This window comes from Lepidochelys kempii, chromosome 6 (genome assembly GCF_965140285.1).
Source record: "Lepidochelys kempii isolate rLepKem1 chromosome 6, rLepKem1.hap1, whole genome shotgun sequence".
Taxonomy (NCBI): domain Eukaryota; kingdom Metazoa; phylum Chordata; order Testudines; family Cheloniidae; genus Lepidochelys; species Lepidochelys kempii.
Window position 1 is genome coordinate 116,184,929 of NC_136385.1, and position 22,706 is coordinate 116,207,634.

General features: G+C 42.0%; 1 protein-coding gene across 3 annotated transcripts in view; it reads left to right on the forward strand.

The window, feature by feature from the left end:
• Positions 1-22,706, forward strand: part of ADSS1 (adenylosuccinate synthase 1) — a 229,222-nt gene that overhangs the window by 175,146 nt on the left and 31,370 nt on the right. For 2 of the 3 annotated variants that reach the window (XR_012159583.2, XM_073349802.2), the window contains exon 1: positions 10,987-11,262. The exons of the other annotated variant lie outside the window; for it this stretch is intronic. Coding sequence is in view for 1 of the 2 variants with exons in the window: in XM_073349802.2 (XP_073205903.1) it covers positions 11,080-11,262 (183 nt within the window). In the remaining variant the exon portion in view is untranslated. Of the gene's footprint in view, positions 1-10,986; positions 11,263-22,706 lie in introns of those variants that run through there. 3 annotated transcript variants of the gene reach the window in all.

The window sequence follows — 22,706 nt, forward strand, 5'->3', positions numbered from 1 at the left end:
CACTCCCTGAGAATTTTCAAAACAAATTTTCAAACCCAAAACCCTGTTGATTTAAATAGATATCCAGGTTTTCATTTGTAAATATGAAAGGGGGGGAGGGGTGGCTTTAACGCCGCTTTAGCGGTTTACATTTGGATGTACAGTATAATTCTGCCTCACATTATGAGGATACAATGCTTTGCCTACCATGAAGGGATAATCAGAAACTGGAAAGTATGTTTGGGCCCCTATGCTGCTGCCACATATGCTTTTGAGGTTCCCCATGAGCACAGAAGTCCACCCACTGGGATGCTATTGCAGGACTGGGATTTTACATCCTTCCTCCGTTAACAAACCAGGCTAGTCATTATATTGTTTGCAATCCTCTTGGTTTACTACCTTCCTGTGGAATTTTCAGAACCAACTTTGAAGTTATGAAGGCAGAGGCAGATTCCCATTTAAAGAAACTTTTGAAAATTGAGCATAACATGTCATCAATAGATGATTTAAAAGCACAGTATGGAAAGTCTATTCAAGTAAGTAACATGAGTCTGATCCATCTCATGCTTCCCTCTTCCAAGATGTCCTATATCTCTAGGAGGTCACAAACAGGTCAGAAAAAAGGGGTGTGCCTTAATTCCTAGATGGGAGGAGGGTCCTGAACCCTTTTTCAGAGTTCATGTGCAGTCGCAGTATGGAAATGGTTGAGAACCACTGGTCCATTTAATCCCCCCCTCCCCCCCCCCAAAAAAGCTAAAATTAAGCTTAGGATTCTATAGTACACAGATGTACCACTGCGGCATGACATCTTCTAGAAATGCCAAGGAGTTATTTGTGTTTTTTGCTTGAAAAACTGTTCACATTCCTGAAGAATAGCAAGGTTCTTTTGTATCCATTTATAAGCATTGATTATCACGGGTCCAGTCTTACTCTGCTTAACTTAACATAACAGGATCAGGCCCTTCCTATGTTTAGAAAGTAGGTGCATCTTAAACAAAACTAAACCCTTGTGTATGTATTGCATATCTCCAAAGTAAATAATTCACTATCACACCATCCTTCAGAGTCTGTCATATTATGAAGAGATACTCTTAAAGCAGGGTAATATTAATTAAGGGCAAGGAGGTAGTCATGTTCCTCACAAATCTTCTGCTTAGCCATGTAATGCTGGCCAAGAATGCCAAGTGATCATGTTGTGACAGTGACAATACATGTGTTGCAGGTAGGTAGGGTTCCCCAATAGTAACATACTTTTGAGGAAAACAACAATTACAAGTAAAGTAGCATACTGTAACCAGTTTTAACTTTCCATTAATTGCTGTGTTTCCAAAGCAAGCAGTACTTAGAGTTCTGTCTGATTTTCTAAAAGCTATTGCACTGATTTGTTAACTACTTTGCCCCTCCTCTTGAGACTTCAGGGTAATTGAGATGCATGTTGCTTTTAACTTGAATAAATTGCATTGTAAATATGTCTCAGGACCATATAAACCTTTCAAAAGAACTGGAGGAGGAACTTGGCACCATTGCAAAGAAGAAGGCAGAACTTGCGGATTACCTCTGTGAAGATCGAAATAAATTGTCATTAGAAGATGTGTTTAACACAATGAAAACCTTCAGGAATTTATTTATCAAGGCACTAAAGGTGGTTTACACTTGTGAATAATTAGGGCTAGATTGTGATTTGAACTTTTCACACTTCCATGCATGGGTGATTTCCCCTTCTCTTCTAAGCCCCTTTACACAGATATATGGGCTACCCAGACCTTGGATCTGAGTACCTAGGAGTCAGTGGGGCTGTTCACCTGCTTGTGTCCCTCCCCCTCCCCAGCAGGTGTCCAGAGAATGGGTGAACAAGCTAATACAAAAATCCATTATTTATATAAAAGAATTAAGGACGCTCCAATCTCTTGGGCTCTACTTAAAATGACTGGCTGGCCTCAGTGAAGTAAAAGCTAGTGATGTGTAAAAGTGAGTAAGCAAAACTGATACATTTTTAGAAGGGAGTGAAGATCTTACTGAATAGCAAGCCTCAAAACATGATAGGCAAGGCCTACCAGGTGTTTACTCTGAAGAGCCTTCATTCTACCACTCATCCCACAGCCCAGAATCTGAGTGACTGAGTCACAGCAGTGGGTATCAAGTGAAGAAGCATGTTTGGAATAGCTTTTGCTTATAACTGCAAATATCTCCATCAGCTCTTCTCTAGTTAACTTTTCTCTTAAATGTTTTATTTAACATTCTATCTGAATGTTTGTATGTAGGAAAACCAAGAAAGGAAAGAACAAGCTACAAAAGCAGAGAAAAGAAAGAAATTGCTTGAAGAGGAGGAAGCTAAGCGTCAAAAAGGAGAATATGGAAAGATCAGTAAGTCTCACAAATGTATTTTGGAATTATTTGCTACTTTTTAAAGAGAATGTATGTCTATATAGATGTGGATAATCTGATTTGTGACTGAAAAAGCATTGGTTAATTTTCTAAGTCCTTGGCATACTTATTCCATCAGATATGAGAGAAATTTAAAAAAAATACTAATTTTGAAGCCCTTTTTTCACACAAGGATGATAAAAATGTACACACCTCTTTTCTTACACCCCTCACAATGGGGCTCGAGCTGAAAATAATAACTCACAGTAAACAATGCATTAGCAGAAATAGAGGCTAATTTAAGTTTGGAGGCTTCTGATTTCTTTGCGTTTCTTTTAATGCTCGTTTGCATCTTTTTAGGATATGACTCCATTAAGGAATATTTGAAACTAAGCTGTGTTGGGCAAAGCACATGTTACTCTTCCCCTTCTCCTCCTCTTTTCTGTCCTGATTAGGGCTTTGATTCAGTAAATGCTTAAAATTAAGCACATGCTTTGCTGAATAGGAACTGGATGAGTTGTATTCTTAAAGTTAAGCATGCACCTAAAGGGATATGCATTTTTAGTGTAAATGTGTGCATGTGTAAATTTAAAATTCCCTTTATATTTTAAGTTCACATTACATGAAGGTTTGTGCCAGTAAAATCTGATCACTTGATTGTTCAGAGATTGAATGTAAAAGGAGCATTAGCACAGCTGAACAGGATTCATGAAATTGACTGGATGGTCACACACAAATATTTTGCATTTTTCAACAAGCTCAAAGTAAGAATCTGTGGCCAAAAAAGCTCAAATCTTCTTTAGCCCTATTTGTTTTAACATCTATTCCAGTTATTGATCTTTAGAAACTTCTAAAGAAAAATCTGAATGTTGATAACCAACCACAAGAGGGCCAAGATTGTCATTGGACAGACTGTATTTCCAATGTGTTGTCATTAGCACATAACAACAGGTTTCAGAGTAACAGCCGTGTTAGTCTGTATTCGCAAAAAGAAAAGGAGTACTTGTGGCACCTTAGAGACTAACCAATTTATCCCATCATGCACACTGTAGGGATAGTGGTCACTTTGGATGAGCTATTACCAGCAGGATAGTGAGTTTGTGTGTGTGGTTTTTGTGAGGGGGTGAGAGAACCTGGATTTGTGCAGGAAATGGCCCAACTTGATTATCATGCACATTGTGTAAAGAGTTGTCACTTTGGATGGGCTATCACCAGCAGGAGACTGAATTTGTGTGGGGGGGGGTGGAGGGTGAGAAAACCTGGATTTGTGCTGGAAATGGCCCAACCTGATGATCACTTTAGATAAGCTATTACCAGCAGGACAGTGGGGTGGGAGGAGGTATTGTTTCATATTCTCTGTGTGTATATAAAGTCTGCGGCAGTTTCCACGGTATGCATCCGATGAAGTGAGCTGTAGCTCACGAAAGCTCATGCTCAAATAAATTGGTTAGTCTCTAAGGTGCCACAAGTACTCCTTTTCTTTTAGCACATAACAGTACATTTAATGTAAACTTATATTTAATGTAGTCTTACTAATTAGAATCTACATTTTAGTGTAAATACAAAAAGTAATTTAATATATTGGAAAGTTACTTAAATATAAAATTAAGAGTGAAATTTACCCCCCATGCAGAGAAACAGCACAAGGCCCTTCACCATTTAAGCTTTCCAAATTGGGTTTAAGAAGGACTCAAGCGGTGTTGACCCACTGCATCAGGGTGAATCCCATCCTATATGGGTATAACTCAAATGTGAGTTGGGAATCTGGACTGAAGTTTCTTCCTCAATATTTATTGCAGAAAACTGTGCGCCTAGCTACTTCAGCACTTGTGGCCATTCTTAGCTGCAATTTCTATTCACATTGAGTTTTATTAAAGTAAGCTTGGGGACTATCAACTCTGATAAAGTTAGAACCTGGGTGTTTGTCTTATTTAAGCTCCCCTGAAAATTCCCATCCTATGTATACAACTCAGACATTTTAGAATCATGGTAATGGTGTTTTAGGTTTTTTGTTCATTTGTTTTTAAGTAGATGAACTAGATTTCCGTTTTTAAGGAAGAAAAACTGGATGGCAATGGATTAAGTGAAGTCCTATTAGCATGTATGGACCAGATTCTTAGGCCTTGATCCAGCAGAGAGTTAAGCACATGCTTAATTTTGCTCAGTGAGTAGTTCTACTGGAGTAATTGAGACTATTCATATTGTATAACGTTAATTAAGTGCATAAATCTTTGCAGGACTGGAACCTTAATCTTTGATTTACTGACATGAATGACTGTCACAAGTTCCTTCAAGCCAATATCTGGTTTCTGTATCTGTGCATATAATTGAGGATCACATATCTGCGGATGACAGACAGGCCCTTAGCTGTAGCTGTCTCTTAGGATTTCAGAACACACGGCATCAAAGTATTTTGATATGTATTATAATCTCTTCTTTATAGTTCAAAAAGGAGATGTGAGACCAGAAGCATGTGTCCCTGATGCCTTATTAGCAGATATAAGGGAAGGCTTTCAGCTATGGAAAACTACTAGGAACAAGTCTAAGCCAGAAATTGTTCCCAAAACCTCACCTACTGAAACTGGTAAGAGCACAGATCCAACTGCACCTGCAATGTGGCTACAACTATTAAACTCTAGTCTTCCATTAAACAATGCTAAAAAGATATAGGTTAGGATTTTCAAAGAAGCCCAAGGGAGTTAGGAAGCTAGGTTCCACTGAATTTCAAAGGAATTTAGGTACCTAGCTCCTTTAGGCTACTATTGAAATCTCAGACATAAGAGATTTTTATCTGCATTATTTTTGATGCTTTATAATGGACAAGAGATTATTTCTCTACTGCTTCATTTTTCTTTAGCTTCTGTTACTTCAGCTTCCATTACCTGAAGTTATCAGACAGTTACATTGTTGAAGTGCATCACACCAGCTTGCTTCAAGAAACTAGTCTATATATATTGTGTATGAGATGCTGAAATATTTGTTTTGCTTTAGTTAATCAAGTGAGAAATATGAACTTATTTTAATGCAAACATGCATATATACACTTTCCTATTAGTTAGAATTTTATATGAACTAATTTAATTACATGTCTTGTGTCATGGTTCCTTCCTCACTCTGAACTCTAGGGTACAGATGTGGGGACCTGCATGAAAGACCCTCTAAGCTTATTCTTACCAGCTTAGGTTAAAAGCTGCCACCACCAAAGTGTTACACAAAGAACAGGGAAAGTGCAACTTGGAAACTTCTTTCCCCCCAAAAAATATCTCCCCAAGCACCATACCCCCTTTCCTGGGGAAGGCTTGATAAAAATCCTCACCAATTTGCATAGGTGAACACAGACCCAAACCCTTGGATCTTAAGAACAATGAAAAAGCAATCAGGTTCTTAAAAGAAGAATTTTACTTAAAGAAAAAGTAAAAACATCACCTCTGTAAAATCAGGATGGTAAATACCTTATAGGGTAATCAGATTCAAAACACAGAGAATCCCTCTAGGCAGAACCTTAAGTTACAAAAACAGGAATATACATTCCATTCCGCACAACTTATTTTATCAGCCATTTAAACAAAACAGAATCTAACGCATATCTAACTAGATTGCTTACTGACTTTTTACAGGAGTTCTGACCTGCATTCCTGCTCTGGTCCTGGCAAAAGCATCACACAGACAGACAAGACCTTTGTTTCTCCTCTCCCCCCCCCCTTTGAAAATATCTTGTCTCCTCATTGGTCATTTTGGTCAGGTGCCAGTGAGGTTATCTTAGCTTCTTAACCCTTTACAGGTGAAAGGATTTTTCCTCTGGCCAGGAGGGATTTAAAGGTGTTTACCCTTCCCTTTATATTTATGACATCTTTTCAATACTGGCAATACTAGATGTCTTTCATATTGGACTGTCCAATGACAAGTGTAAGCAACAAAGATATACACACACAAAAGAGGAGTAGGGGTTGGTTTAAACATCTGGTGTTAACTTATATTCATCTTATTTTTATACAAAAACTAGTGGCAGAAAGTAAAATTCTGTTAAATTGATGAAAAGCAATACAGAGTTCAATGTATGGTACAGAAGTTCCACTGAATTAAAAGGGCCTGTCCTGCCGTCTTTGTGCTCTCAAACCAGCCACTGACTTCTAGAGCTGCAGAAGCAGACCCCAAAACCAGTTTCTTAAGCAGTGTTCATTTTTAGTGAGAGCCAAATTCTGCAATCCTTTCTCAGGTAAAATTCCAATTGTCTTCAGCAAGAAAGGACTTCAGCGTTTGGTCCTTAAATAATAAACTCGGAGATGTCAAAAAGGTCAGCATCAATTGGAGAAGTGTGACTAATTGTTCACCCTTATCTACTACTTACAATGGTGGAAGATTCCAAGCTGCAAGTGAAACCAGTTGAAGGGAAATGTAGTTTTGTTGCCTGCTTCTTCTTTCCTCTTTGATCATTGATTTGCAGTGATAAAGTGTAATAGTGGTGAAAAAGTACAAAGAATAGTCTGCAGGAAACAAGACACAGAAACTGAGTGTCTGATAAGTAGTACTTTGAAATATAATGTAAAATCTTGACGGTTTATTAATGGAGCATCATTTAAAAATAGATATACATTGTATTGTTTTCTATTTGTACTTGATGCATATTTTGTTCTTGTCTTTGTTCATCTCAGTACAATGCTAAACAAAGTTGCCTGTTGTGTATGTTTTGTTTTCTATGAAGAAAAAATGGTCATTCTTTTACTAAACTGAGCCCTCCTGGTCTCTCTAAGCATACCCTTTAGCTCTCAAGCCTCTAGAGGTCACCTCTCTCTCAGGGTGGAATCACATGATTCTCTCACTCTCAGACCTAGCTCTGGGTTGCAGTCCCCTGGTACTAACTGTGATTATCTCAGCAGGTCTGACCTAGACACAGACCCTGCAGTCCTGTATCTTCCAGGGCAACGACAGTGATAATCAGTGACCAAACAGCCTTCTGAAAGCAAAGTATCATTTATTTACAACAAAAGAATTTCAGAGAAAACATACGTTGAAAACAATGAACCACCCTATATATACCACACATATATTATATATATAATATATGTCTGCTTATGAAAAATCTAACCATCTCATGCATGGGGACCCTGGAAGGACTAATTCTGTAGACTCTTCTACAGAGCCCCCTCTCTGTCAGCACCTTAGAGACTAACCAATTTATTTGAGCATAAGCTTTCGTGAGCTACAGCTCACTTCATGCATCCGATGAAGTGAGCTGTAGCTCACGAAAGCTTATGCTCAAATAAATTGGTTAGTCTCTAAGGTGCCACAAGTACTCCTTTCCTTTTTGCGAATACAGACTAACACGGCTGTTACTCTGAAACCTCTCTGTCAGCGTGTGTCCCTGTCAGAGTTCACTGGCAACACCCTGCACAGCCCTTGGCAACTCACCACCTCTCCTTTTCCTCAGAAGGTTTTTAAGTGTTCTTTTGAGCTCTAGCCTCCAAGCCTGGTACAACAGCTGTGTCACTTCTGCCTGGAGTCTGGAAATCTGCCATTGTTTGCAGGGCCGGCTCCAGCTTTTTTTCTACCCCAAGCGGCAAAGAAGAGAAAAAAACAAACCCCGATTGCGTTGCTGCTGAAGAGGAAGGGAGGGAATGATGGACCTGCTGCTGAAGACCTGGACATACCGCCCCTTTCTATTGGCCGCCCCAGGCACCTGCTTCCTTTGCTGGTGCCTTGAGCCGGCCCTGAGTGATTGGTAACTGCCCCCCAATGTTTGCTGGGAGGTTGCTTATCTGAAACCATTGTGTTGCCTTCCTGTTTATTCTTCCCACAGTCCCCTATTAAGCATTCAGACAGGAAAGTCTAGCAACCCCAATATACAATACCGTCCCTTCACTGACCCATCACATATCATGTTCATCAAATGGTTACGTCTCAGTACATCATTACATATCAGCTCCATGTCTATTACACTCCCTCTCTTCTTTTCTTGAATGCTTTGACAGGTAGGGAATTAATTTAAATCTCAATTTCTTTAACTATTATCATTAGGCAGAAGACTTTGAGGAAAAACCTCAGTGTAGACAAGAGTGTGTGAGTGTGTATGAGCCTAAATAGTTCTAAATATACTAGGAATCTTGTAATTTCTATAGAAAGTGTAAAGATTGTGTGCTCCATCCCTCAGCTCTTACAAATTCATATCGGTCTATGTGACCAAGAAAGTTCAGTATTCAACACAGTGAGACATTCCCCCTCTGGTGTTATCCGGACCGGTGATCTGCTAGTTCACTCCAATCCTTGACTCTGGAAGCCAGCCTTACCTTGCTCTGCTGTGAGAACCCCCACTCCTGGGCTGTTCACGCACAGCCTCTAGCACGTAAACTGCTCCTTGGATTGTGCTACCGAATGACACTAGCCAATATCTCTGGTCCCAGACACAACTCTAGGAACCTCTGTCTTGCAGTGTCCGGTTATGCCTGCTGGATGCTGCAAGCTTATATGAGTTTGTCAATTTAACAAAGAAATTGATATGTAGAATCATAGAATAGCAGGGTTGGAAGGGACCTCAGGAGGTCATCTAGTCCAACCCCCTGCTGAAAGCAGGGCCAATCCCCAATTTTTGCCCCAGATACCTAAATGGCCTCCTCAAGGATTGAACTGACAACTCACAAACTCGGGTTTAGTCAATGCTCAAACCACTGAGCTATCCCTCCCCCCCAGGTTTGTTATCCCAAGGGGAGTCTCTGACATGCTTCAAACCAAACACACTGCTTCAGGTAGAATAAACAAAGATTGTTTAACTATAAAGATAGATTTTAAGTTATTATAAGTCAAAACATAAGTCAGATTTGGTCAAATGAAATAAAAGCAAATGGCATTCTAAGCTGATTTTAACTCTTTCAGTGTCCTTACAAACTTAGATGCTTCTCACTACAGGCTGGCTGGTTGTTCTTCAGCCAGGCTCTCCCCTTTGATCAGCACTTCAGTCGCTTGGTATGGTGTCTGTAGATGTAGGTGGAAAAGAGAGCGCAAGCATGGCAAACATCTCTCCCTTTTATCATGTCCTTTCTTCCCTCTTTGCTTTGCCCCCTGCTTCAGAGTCAGGTGAGCATTACCTCATCACAGTCCCATACTGACCAAAGGATGGGGGATGACTCACTCGAACAGATCCTTTTGCTGCTGCCAGTGTCCTTTGTTCCTGTGAGGCTAGGCTGGGTTTGTTTCATACCTGCCCTTAATGAGGTATGAACTGCCTCTCTGCTCTTGGAGAGTTTTTTCCTGGGCTTATTTTAAGCCATGAGGATACATTTTCAGCTTCATAACTATATACATGAAATTATAACCTATAATATTACTGTAACAATTACGATAACATCACTATAACAACAATGCTCAGTGCATCGTGAGCCTTTCGAAGACACCCAACATGATAAACTTTGCATTGGATACCACACAATCATTTTATAAAGATGACCATGGGGTGCTGGGTGTTCCCCCAAGGTACAAAGCATCACACACATCCACACAATGATGGAGAACCATGTGCATGAGGCTGGAACACGTTCTGTGATCTTCCATCCACCTTTCCCTCAGCGACACAGCCCCATGTGTCTCAAGCCAAAAGCCGTTGTGTCCATTCCCTCCCCACCGACACACACATACACTGACACAGTTCCTTAGGTCTCAGGTATTAATGTGCATGTGTGACACCTCCAGTGACACAGCCCCGTCCAGGGGTGCTGGAACAATTTGTATAGCAGTGGTGTTGAGCGCCATTGAACCAAACTGTAAACCTTGTATATCATGGAAACCACTTCAAACCAGGTGGGTGCAACAAACCCCCCACAACTCTAGTTCCAGCACCTATGGCGCCATCTACCACAGGCTGGAGTGTCTGTCTGTCCCCAGCCAGGGTCATCACTTGCTATGGGGAAAAGGTGGCAGTTGCCCTTCTGACATTTATTCCCCCCCACAACTTTTAATAGGTCCACATGCTCCACTTTTTGCTCCACAACCACTCCAGCCTTTTCAGGATATAATATAATCACGTATAACCTTATATATGCTGACACACCCTTGCTCCCTCCTCATACAGACAGAATTTGCCTGAAATAATGCCCCTGTCCCCAGTGACACAGCCCCATGTGCCTCAGGCTGGAGTGTGTGTGTGTGTGTGTGTGTGTCTAGTGACACAACTCCAGTGCCTCAGGCTGGAGTGTATGTCCATCCAGTGACACAACCCCGGTGCCTCAGGCTGGAGTGTGTGTTTCCAGTGACACAATCCCTGGTGCCTCAGGCTGGAGTGTGTGTGTGTGTGTCTAGTGACACAACTCCAGTGCCTCAGGCTGGAATGTATGTCCGTCCAGTGACACAACCCCGGTGCCTCAGGCTGGAGTGTGTGTGTGCGTGTGTCCAGTGACACAACCCCTGGTGCCTGTGACTGGAGTGTGTGTTTGTGTCCATCCAATGACGCAACCCCTGGTGCCTCAGGCTGGAGAGGGAGTATGTGTGTGTCAGTGTAGTGTATCCAGTCACAGTCCCCCCCGAGTGTGTGTCGGCTCCGGCTGGGGCCGGCCTCTGAGTCCGCCTGCCCCCCACTGCCCGCCCCCGCCCGTCCCGCGCTCCGGGCTGGCCGGGCCCTGGGCAGGCGGCTCGCGCGTCAGCGCGCGGGGCGGGCTCGGGGCCCGGCTAAAGGGGCGGCGGACGCGGCGCGGTAGCGCGCACACAGCCGGGCTCCGGGCCGGGCGGCGCTGAGCGAGCCAGGCAGGCCCCATGGCCACCAGCCGGGCGTCCAACGGCCGCGCCGCGCACCCCAGCGCGGGGCTCAAGCGGGCGCGCGGCGAGCCGGGAGGCAGCAGAGTGACCGTGGTGCTGGGGGCGCAGTGGGGGGACGAAGGCAAAGGGAAGGTGGTTGACCTGCTGGCCACCGAGGCGGATATCGTCTGCAGGTGCCAGGTGGGTGCAGGGGGGCGGCGGCGGGGGCCGTAGGGGCTCGCAGGGGGGCAGGCTCCGCGGCTCTCATGTGCGCTGTGGCGTCTTGCTTGGCTCCTGGCGTGTTTACCCTGGTGCCTTTATTAATTATTATTCTCCTCTTCGCTCCGATTTGCCGTTTCTCTTCGTCTCGCTTTTCTCGGGCCCTTGTTCTGTCTTTTAACCCCTCTGGCATCTTCTCTCCTCCACTTTCCCCGGATCCCTTTTCTCTTTCTCCCTTTTGTCTCTTTTTCGGGTTCCCCCTTTTCTCTTTCTAGCTCCAGTTTCTTTAATCTAATCTATCTGATCTCTGGTATCTTTCTCTTTATTTGTCTATTTCTGATCTCCCTCTATCTCTGATATTTCTCTTTGTCTATCTCTGATCTCCGCCTTTCTCTTTCTCCGCCATCTCTGATAGGTCTATCTCTGATATCTTTCTCTTTATCTCTCTGTTTCTGCCATCTCTCTCTGTCTCCTTTTGCCATCTCTGCAATCTCGTTCTGCCATCTCTCTCTCTCTCTCCTCTTTGCTTTTCTGGACATTCGCATTGTTTCTCTCTCCTCCTGTCCCCCACTCTCTGGTCCCCTGTTGTCCTTTCTCTCCCTTGTCTCTGTGCTCGAGGAGGAGGTGTGATTCTTCCCCAGGACCGGGCTGGGAACCTTCCCCCTCCTCTGGTTGCAGATTGAAATGTCACTGGGAAAGGGAAAAAGTCCTGAACTATAAATATAAATAGCTGAGCGTTCATGATAAGAGACACAAGATCCCGATGTTCAGACAGGCATGGGCCGTGACTGAGCAAGGCGTCTGCTGCCGTCTGATAGCGGCCCGTCGGCTGGCTGGGGACGCGATGCATGCAGCAGGTGTCAGATGATTGCCTCTTGGAGAAAAGGTTGCCTAAGGTGACCAGAAGTCGGAGCAGCTAGTGTTTCCTGGGGGCCTGCCCTCTCCCCTCCTTGCACTACGTCCTCATGATCGATGGATGCTTGCCCCTTTGGGAAATTAATCTGGCTGGGTTCTGCAGGAGCCCTACATTTCTGTGATTATATGTAACAAGTCCCAAGATCTTTCGTTGAGCAGCCCTTTCCACTCAGTTGACCACTTGCACTTAATGGATTTAATACTACTCCAGTTTTGTTATTGTGTAAGGGAGAAAGTACTAAGTAGTTCAAAGACTGGTCACTAATAAATCTTAGTTTTCTTCAGTTTTGCCACCACATGTTTTGGATGGGCAGATCTTCCCTGCAGAATTGCTTGAAACTTCTTTTAAAAATATTTTGAAATAGAATGTGTATAGTGAAAATAGAGAAAGGAAGTAGCCACTTGAAGTATTTTTGTGTGGTCATGGAACTTATTACACTGCTTTGCTTAGATTTATTTCTGATTTGGTCTGAATACTAAATAGAGTATAGTTCACAGAGGCTCAACACACAGAGACTTGTTTAGTATAAGCTAAAGAATGTGGACATATTGTATACAATATACATAATCTTAATTACTTAAAAAAAAGATAGTCAAAGCATGAATCATGAAAGTGCTTATGCAAACATAGTTACAATGCTTATCTGAGGAAGAGCTCTGTATAGATGGAAAGCTTGTCTCTCATACCAACAGAAGTTGGCTCAATAAAAGATATTAACTCACCCATCTTGTCTCTCTTATCTTTTAACTGTTATAATTATTTCTATAAATTTTATTCTGATTGTATTCATACAAGTTCAGCTCAGTTAACAGGTTATATGAACTGTTTCGGTTTTAAAATGCACAAGGACAAGCAGTGAAAAGCACTGATATCCTTGAAACTGAGAACCCCAAGGACATTTCCTAATTAAATAAGTTAAGTAAATAATATTTAACTTATGTGTCAAAGTTTAAGAATGTGGGTAAAGTATTTTCAGTTGGTATTGATCTTGAATCCCCTTGGCAGGTTCTCTCTACAAATGGAGACTAATGAATGTGCATTAATATGACTGTACTTAAGGTTCCTCCACAATTTTCTGTGTCAACTTTCATAAGCAGCAGTGTATACTCTGGTTTTAGAACCACTTTAGGAGACTGAGGCAGGGAATTGGCTTGAAAAGCTTAAAACTGGACCTGGAAACACACTTTATTTAGGCCCTAATCCTGCAAATTTGTAAGCGTGCTTAATTTTACTACTGTCAGTAGTACCATGGCAGATGGTAATAAAGTTAAGCACAGTATATATGTGGCTGGAGGATTTGGGTCTTAATGGGTGGTGGCTGAGGGAAGACTTTAGTCATTTTGAAGGGAAAAATAAAATTAGAATAGCAATTTTTTATATTTGAGTGGCAAAAAAGTAGAAGTAGACATCTTAAGGTGCTTTAAAAGTGGTCTTTTTCCAAATAAAATATTTAAAGTGCTAATCTGGATTACAAATTTGCTATTTAGAGGACAACATTTTTAAAAGATTGTCAACTTAATCATATATTGTGAATAAATCATTGTAGCTTGTGTTAATATTAACACTATAGATTATTAAAATGGAAAGAAGTTTAAAAATCCTGTTTAATTTTGACAGGTTTCAGAGAAACAGCCATGTTAGTCTGTATTCACAAAAAGAAAAGGAGTACTTGTGGCACCTTAGAGACTAACCAATTTATTTGAGCATGAGCGTTCATGAGCTGAGCTGTAGCTCACGAACGCTCATGCTCAAATAAATTGGTTAGTCTCTAAGGTGCCACAAGTACTTGAGCTGTAGCTCACGAAAGCTCATGCTCAAATAAATTGGTTAGTCTCTAAGGTGCCACAAGTACTCCTTTTCTTTTTGTTTAATTTTGACTATCTTGTTTCTTTACTATTTGTCTCCTCATTGGCAACGAAAATCAAAGAAGTCTTTTTCACTTGTGTTTATAGTCAGTTTCACATTCAAGGAGACAGTTTTGTAAACACATAAGCATGTGTGTAACTTAACTCATGAGAATTCAGATGGAATTGCTTATGGCAGTAAAATTATACACATGTTTAAGTGTTTGCAGAGTCAGAGCCCAAGTTCTCAATATGGCAATGTTTGGTTTTCAGGCTCTGGGCATAGACAATTGGGACTTGGATTGTTCAGGATTGCATTAGTAAATAAAGGAAATACTGAATTTGGAACAGAAGTTCATTAAATTTGTTTATTTTTAATAAACTGAGATAAGTTATGGTACAAAATGCTCATTAAAGTGATATACAACAGCTTGTTGTATATTATTATTGTAAAACTTTAACCCCCTCCCAATGAAAAAAAACTGCCTACTCTCCTGACCGTAGAGGAATGTTTATTTCTTTTAAAACAGTTGTTTCTGCTGGAATCAAATCTTTATGTCGTGGGAACATGTTTTCTGGTCTAAGGTTTGTAAAGTATTTTCCTTTCTTTCTAATAGAATTTAAAATTGGGGCCAAATTTGTTTCTCAGGATCCCTTTAAAATAACAATTAAAAAAAATTAATGTGGATTCCAACTGGAATTTTTAGTATGTGGATTTATTAATGCAAATCTGTGACAATCAGATTCTCATAGATCTCAGCCGGGGAAATAAAGCAGAAGTCACAAGGACTAAATTAAAAGTGGAAAGCAGGGGTAGTCAGGAACTGTGGAGGTCAGCTGGAGAACATCCAGGTTCTTCTTCCCCATTCTGTCTTGCTTCTCCATATCCACATGGGAAATCTACAGTCACCCGGGCAGAAAAATCTGATTGTGCATTGGCCAGCTGGATTCTGCAATTCTGGCTGTGTTTGCAATATTAAATTTCGAAGGAATGGCTGATTCCCAAACTTTTTTGGTCACATTGTTTCAGGTGAGTTTTTTTTTTTTTAAATGCATACTTAAGATATCTGCCCTGTAATTTATCTCAGTTTTACAACAAGCAGAGCTCAAAACTTTAGCTTTAAAAAAAAAAAAGAAATTTTAGGATGAAATCCTGATCCAATTGAAGTTAGTAGTAAACTTCCATTGAAGTTAATAGGGCCACGATTTAATCCCTGTAGTTTGCAGAATACAGCAAAATAAATCCTTGTGAGTCTCTTCTAGTTCAGCAATTACTTTTGTGCTTCTATAAATATGAAAGATTGTTACCTAGCTATAATCATGGACCATTCTAGGGGGCATGTTTTCAATCTCCCTTAATTAAAATGCCTGCCAGATATATGAGCAAATCTTATTGTATATGCAAATCCACAGAAGCAAGCACAAAAATGCATTTTATGTACAAATAAGTTTAATGACCCTAACTACAATTAGCTTTGTGTAAGCATACAAGTGGGATTACATACACATTCAGAAACCTGGATTTGTGTATTAGAGGTGGGCAACAGAAAATTTGGCCCCACAAATTTAACTCAAAGCAAAATTCAGAAATAAGAACATAAGAATGGCCATACTGGGTCAGACCAAAGGTCACCTAGCCCAGTATCCTGTCTTCCAACAGTGGCCAATGCCAGGTGCCCCAGAGGGAATGAACAAACAGGTAATCAAGTGATCCATCCCCTGTCGCCCATTCCCAGCTTTTGGCGAACAGAGGCGAGGGACGCCATCTTACCCATCCTGGCTAATAGTCATTGATGGACCTATCCTCCATGAATTTATCTAGTTTTCATTTTCTGGCAAGTTCCACAGGTTGACGGTGCATTGTGTGAAAAAAATCATTTTTTTTTTAAGCCTGCTGCCTATTAATTTCATTTGGTGGCTCCTAGTTCTTGTGTTATGCAAAGGAGTAAATAACACTTCCTTATTTACTTTCTCCACTCCAGTCATGATTTTATAGACCTCCATCATATCCCCCCTTAGTAGTCTCTTTTGCAAGCTGAAAGGTCCCCGTCTGATTAATCTCTCCTCAGCTGGCAGCCGTTCCATACCCCTAATCATTTTTGCTGTCCTTTTCTGAACCTTTTCCAATTCCAGTATATCTTTTTTGAGATGGGGCAACCACATCTGCACACAGTATTCAAGATGTGGGCGTACCATGAATTTATATAGCAGCAATATGATATTGTCTGTCTTATCTATCCTTTTCTTAATGATTCCCAACATTCTGTTTGCTTTTTTGACTGCCACTGCACATTGAGTGGATGTTTTCAGAGAACTATCCACAAGGACTCCAAGATCTCTTTCTTCAGTGGTAACAGCTAATTCAGACCCCATCATTTTATATGTATAGTTGGGATTATGTTTTCCAGTGTGCATTACTTTGCATTTATAAACACTGAATTTCATCTGCCATTTTGTTACCCAGTCACCCAGTTTTGTGAGAGCCCTTTGTAGCTCTTTGCAGTCTGTGGAAAAGTGGGCTAATGTTGGCTTCTAAGAACGGTAACACCCACAATATAAAATACTGTGCATTAATCTTGGCTCCCTGCAGTAACTACACAGAGTGGAATAAATTAAGGGTTTAGCTGAAAATATATAATCTTAAGTAAAAAAACCAAAATCTTTAACATGCTGGTGCGTTTTTGGGGGCACGTCAGGCTTTTGATTAATAGGGTATCAGGCATAAATGTGAAAGTTTATTGATTTTTAGCCTTCACGACATTGCAAGATGCAGCACCTAAGGGTAGATTTCTAGTGTAAAAACCACTTTAAATAGTTTGGACAATCTGCAGCAGTGGCTCTCAACCTTTCCAGACTACTGTACTCCTTTCAGGAATATTATTTGTCTTGCATACCCCCAAGTTTCAGCTCACTTAAACTACTGGATTACAAAATCAGACATAATACAAAAGTGTCACAGCACAATATTACTGAAAAATTGCTTACTTTCTTATTTTACCATATAATTATAAAATAATTCAAATCTAAATATTGTAGTTACATTTCAGTATATAGAACAGTATGAACAGTCATTGTCTGTATGAAATTTTAGTTTATAGTGACTTAGCTGTTGTAAAACTAGGCAAATAGCTAAATGAGTTGAGTACCCTCTGGAAGACTTCTGTGTACCCCCAGGGGTACATGTACCCCTGGTTGAGAACCACTGCTCTGCAATCATGTTAAGAATGACAGAAGTTCTATAATGCCGTGGTTACCAAACTGCTGTTCATGGAGAATCTTTGTGGTATGCAGTGAGCTGAATAATCACATGATGCTGGCTCTCTTCCTTGTTTTCAGGAGCTAAATTTAATTAAAAGAAGCTAACTATACATTAGAGAGACTTCTCTAAAATTTTCCTTTTTATATATAGTTGCCAAAGGGATGTTGCATGATCTCAAACGGGAGACAGTGTGCTTTGCACTATCTTGGGAAGCAGTTTGTGAGAATCTTTCTTGTAGTATGTGTTTTCACACTGAAAATGTTCATAAATTCCAGCTGTGATGCATATCATGCAATTAGAGCTGTCAAAAATCATTTGACACTTTTCCAACCAAAAAAGATTAATATTTTTTATTTTGTCAAAACAGAAATTTCCTCAGAATAGTCATTTTCTGATTTTAGGTTTTATTTTGAAAAACTAAAAATGGTTATTTGATTTTCAGTTGCCAAAAACTCAAACTTCTCTGTTTTCAAATTTCAGCAAACAATTTGGCCAGATCCCCTGAAATGTTTATGAACTTTGTTTTTTACAACCTGTAGGAAAAAGTGTTGGCAAAACAATTCCATCAACATGTTTCATGGAGAGGGAAAATGAGTTTTCGTTATAAGAAAGGCTACATTGCTGATAAATCCTTCATGTGGTCCTCTTTTAACAGTCAGTAAATGTAATAGATTTTGTGGAACAGACTGATTAGAGTAGCAAAGTATTGCTATACAGCATTTATGCACCTCCCTAATTTCAGCCTGAAAGAAGTATAACATTGATTCAACAATAGTGACTAGTCCAATAAGGTAATAAGATTAAAGATTCACTCCTATTAAAAAAAGAAAAGGAGTACTTGTGGCACCTTAGAGACTAACCAATTTATTTGAGCATAAGCTTTCATGAGCTCACTTCATCAGATGCAGCTCACAAAAGCTTATGCTCAAATAAATTGGTTAGTCTCTAATGTGCCACAAGTACTCCTTTTCTTTTTGCGAATACAGACTAACATGGCCGTTACTCTGAAACTCCTCTATTAGAGGCTGGTTTTCCCCTCTGTCAGAGGTCATGCATGCCCTGTCCCCTTTTGGGATGGGGTACGGGTTGTTATAGGCTCACAGGCATGTCTGCACAACCCCTCTGGGTCTCAGAGTAATGTGGCCAAACAGCCAAAGTCAGTCTACCTGCCCTCGCAATCAGGGCAGCAGAGCCCAGGTAAGCAGAGCAGCTCTCACAATCAGGGCCCAAGTCAGCAGAGTTGGTGTGGCTGGGCTGCCACCCCAGGGTGGGCAGCAGCCAGGATAGGGGGATCCACCCCATCAGGTCCCAACCCAGGGCCCTGTCAGTGGCAGTGTTGCCCACCACCAGCTCAGCAGGGATCCAGCCAAAATACATCCAGGTCTCCAAACACCTCCTCACAAAGCCTCCCTGGGTTACTTCCTAGCCGCTTCTCTGCGGCTTGTGGTCTCATGGTTTCCCCGGTCTCTCCTCCTTCTGTGGCTTCTGGAGTTAGTGGGTAACTGCCATCCAGCTGGCCTCTGCATCATGGAGTGTCAGCAGTCCTTCAGCAGGAGTCTGCAGCAAACCTCCTTCCTCACCTGCAGTCAGCCTCAAATGAGCTGGGCTGCTCCCTTTATACCTGGCCTCCAGTCAGAGCATGCCCAGCAGAGCTGAGGGGGCATGGCCTCCTCAGCCCAAAGAGAGGAATTAACCCCCGCAGTCCCAGTGCGGGGCATGCACGCCCTGTTACACCCTCCCATCCATGCCAAACAGTGGACTTGTGAGATCAATGACACTTCTAGCTTCCAGATGTCTGGAAGGAAGGACTCTTAAAGGATTCCTGAAAAATACAACCTGGCAGCTCATGTCAAAATTCTTTTAGGAATGGGAAGTAGAGATGGAACGCCAGTTTAGTGGAGGTGGCTGCTGTAAGAGTTAGCCCAGTTCCATAAACAGTGGGGAAAAGTTTGCAAAAATCTATGGCTTACAAAAATCTACCATCAGGGCAAGTGCTATCTATTATTAGTTGTTCTCTGAATATATAGGAAAATTGTAGATAAATCACCTTGTGATGTTATTAATATAAACTGTGACCGTATAGATCATTGTTGCAACCAAGATCATATAGTGGCACCAAATCTTGTACAAAGAAGGGCCAGTAAGGTGTCTATGAAAAGGTTATGATTTGCTGGTTATGATTATGCTATCTATATGCGGGTATCATTTTTGTATTTAGAGTTATAGGTATTGGCTCTATACTGTCTGATTTCAAACTTGTGCTATGCTTCTGGGTGACACCCCAGACAATTTGGCATCAGCACTGCCTAGCCTGTTTGATGGCCCATTAAGGACCATCAGCTGTACAACTGACCCATTGAGAGAAGGCAGATACACCTTGTGACTCAGCAAGGCATGCAGGGACATGCCTATGGACAGAATTCTAAGGTTTTTCCATGCCATGTGTTGGGTAGTTTGTGCTTGGACCAAAGGAGGCATAAGCATAAGCAAGGGACTATAAAAGGCAGCTGCACCGTCTACATTTTGTCTTCAATCCTGCTTCTTACCTCTGGAGGAACTTTGCTACACTGAAGCTCTGAACAAAGGACTGAATGACCCATCCAAGCTGTGGATGTACTCCAGAGCCTTGATTTGAGCCTGCAGCTTATTCCATCACTGCTACAAGCCTGAACCAAGCACTTTGCCATTACTGTATGTCATTGATTCCATTTAATCAGTTTTAGCTCTCATCTATATTTCTTTCTTTTTATGAATAAACTTTTAGATTCTAAAGGATTGGCAACAGTGTGATTTGTGAGTAAGATCTGACTGGTATATTGACCTGGGTCAGGGGCTTGGTCCTTTGGGATCAGGAGAACCTTTTTTCTTTTAATGGGGTATTGGTTTTCATAATCATTCATCCCCATAAGGAGTGCTGGTGGTGGTGAGACTACGGAACTGGAGTATCTGATGGAATTGCCAGTGAGATAAAACCAAAGTCCTCTCTGTTTGGCTAGTTTGGTATGCCTTAGTAATAAAGGACACCCAGCCTTGGCCTGTAACTGCCCTGCTCTAAACAATTTGTCCTGAATTGATACTCTCAGTAGTGTCCCACCAAAGGCAGCATCATTATACACCTGTATCCAAGTTGGATTATTTTCCAATTAGGAATTGTCTCAGCTTTACAATAAAAGGAATGTCAGGCATGGATAGAAAGAGATAAAAATCATGGGTGATATTAGTGACGAAAGCAAAGTGCTGTAATTTAAAATGATAATGTAAATCCCATAATCTCTCGTTATTTCTCAGTTGTGACCCAGAAGTTTACAAACTCCTTTGTACAGAAGAGGTTATGAACAGCACATTAAAATGAAGTGTATCAGATGTTATCAAGTGAAGTGTTGAAAGATTATCAAATAAGAAAATCTAGGGGAGAGACTGGGATTCAGATGGAAGTGTAAAGGCTAGCAGGACTTGAATCCAGCATCCCCACACTGCCACCAGCTATTACCTGGCTACTCCCTGTAGCCCACAATCCACAGACATTTGATGCCACAGGAAGTTACACCTCAAGGGGTCTGATTGACAATGGTCTTAGCCATCCCTGATTGGCTCCTTGTCCCTATATAAGCCCATGGAGCATCCCTAGAAGTGTTCAGGTAACAGTATGGATCCTTTATGAGCTACCCTACTTCTCTGTTCCTAATCTCCTTGTATTGACCTTGGCTCTGACTTGTATTCTGACTCCTGATTGACCCCTGGAATTACCAACACAGACCCTGAGACCTGGTATTGACTCTCAGCCTGATTCCTGACTCTGTCTCTGACCCTCAGTTTACCTCCTGACTCTGACTCTAGCTTGGCCCTCAGCTTGACTCTTGACATTGATACTGGCTGTGACCCCTGGCTTCAGTTCCAGAATCCTAAACTCCTGCCACTAGTCCTGCGTTCCTTTGCCCAGGATCCTGATGGCTTGCCTGGACCATCCCTAACCTGTGGAGAAGGCTGTCCCCGTTGGACATCGAGGCAGTGGGTTGCCCCCTTCCCAACATGTCCCAAGGGATCCTAGACACAGCTGAAAGGGGTGACAGCCCGCAGGAGGAGCTTCCCATATTGCAGACACAAGTGGTCCAGCTCTTGTCTGTGAACCAGACCCTGTAAGTGCAGACCACCCAGCTATTTGATGAAAATGCCATGTTACAGGCCCAACTGACACAGTATGCCACCAAGAACCAGATACTGTGAAAGCAGGCTGCCTGGGTGTGGGAGGAGAACACTGTGCTACAGTCATGTGCTGCAACAGCATACCTGGGCCAAAAATCCCCTTCCCAGAGCATTTTAGCAGAGACTACCAAAATTTCAACCAGTGCTGCCTTCTGTTCCTGCTCTGCCCCCAGTTCTTCTCCACTGACCAGGTCAAAGTCTCCTGATGGGAGAGGTACTGCAGTGGGCTTCACCCTAGTACAACTATGGAGCCCAACATTGCCAAACTGGGACACCTTCCTCCAGGCCTTCTCCTCTATTTTTGATGACCCCACCACATTGTTTGTTGGAAGGACCCCTGCGAAAACTATGGCCAGAACAGGGACCGACTGGCTCCTCCACCACCCACTTTTGGCAATTCAGCTCCAATAGAATGGAATGAAGCAGCCCAGCTCTACCAATTCAAGGGGAGATTACGTGAAGAGATCCAGCATAAGCTAGCTCATGTGGAAATCCCAATCCACATAGATGCCTTCGTCAGTCTTGTCATAAGCATCGATAACAGGCTGCGCAAGCGAAGAGAAGAGAGGAAGTGCACGGCCACCCTAGTGCACGCCTAGGCCGACAAAATTGCAGGGCGGCAAATTTATAATAGCAGCCAGAGGCTGCTTCCCCCCGCCCCAACTCCACCCCTTTCCTGCCCCCTCCCTGGCCCTATTGGTCCTCTTCCCCAAATCCCCGCTCCAGCCCCGCCTCCTCTCCTGAGCGCGCCGCATTCCCCCTTCTTCCCTCCTCCTTCACGAACCTGTTTCGCACACAAGCACTGGCAGGGAGAAGCAGGACCTGGCAGCACGCTCAGGGGAAGAGGCAGAGCAGAGGTGAGCTGGGGTGGGGACCTGCTGCGGGGGAGAGCGGCAATTATTTCAGGGCCTAGGGGCAGCAAAATCATTAATTTGCCACTGCTGCCACCTAGCTGATATACCCCAGTAGGCTTACATTACTACTAAAACCCATGAAGGAGGAGATGCCATCTTCTCTTAGCACTTGTTTCTATAGCTAGCCACTAAAAGGAATGTAAACTTTGTGTAAAGAATGGCACACTATAAAAATTTAAAATTCATTCTTTTAGCAGTTCTGGTGATTGTGGTGATACCCACTCTAAGTCATATTTTCATAGCAGTAATAAATATATATAGGGTACATCAGATCATTATAGATTTAGAAC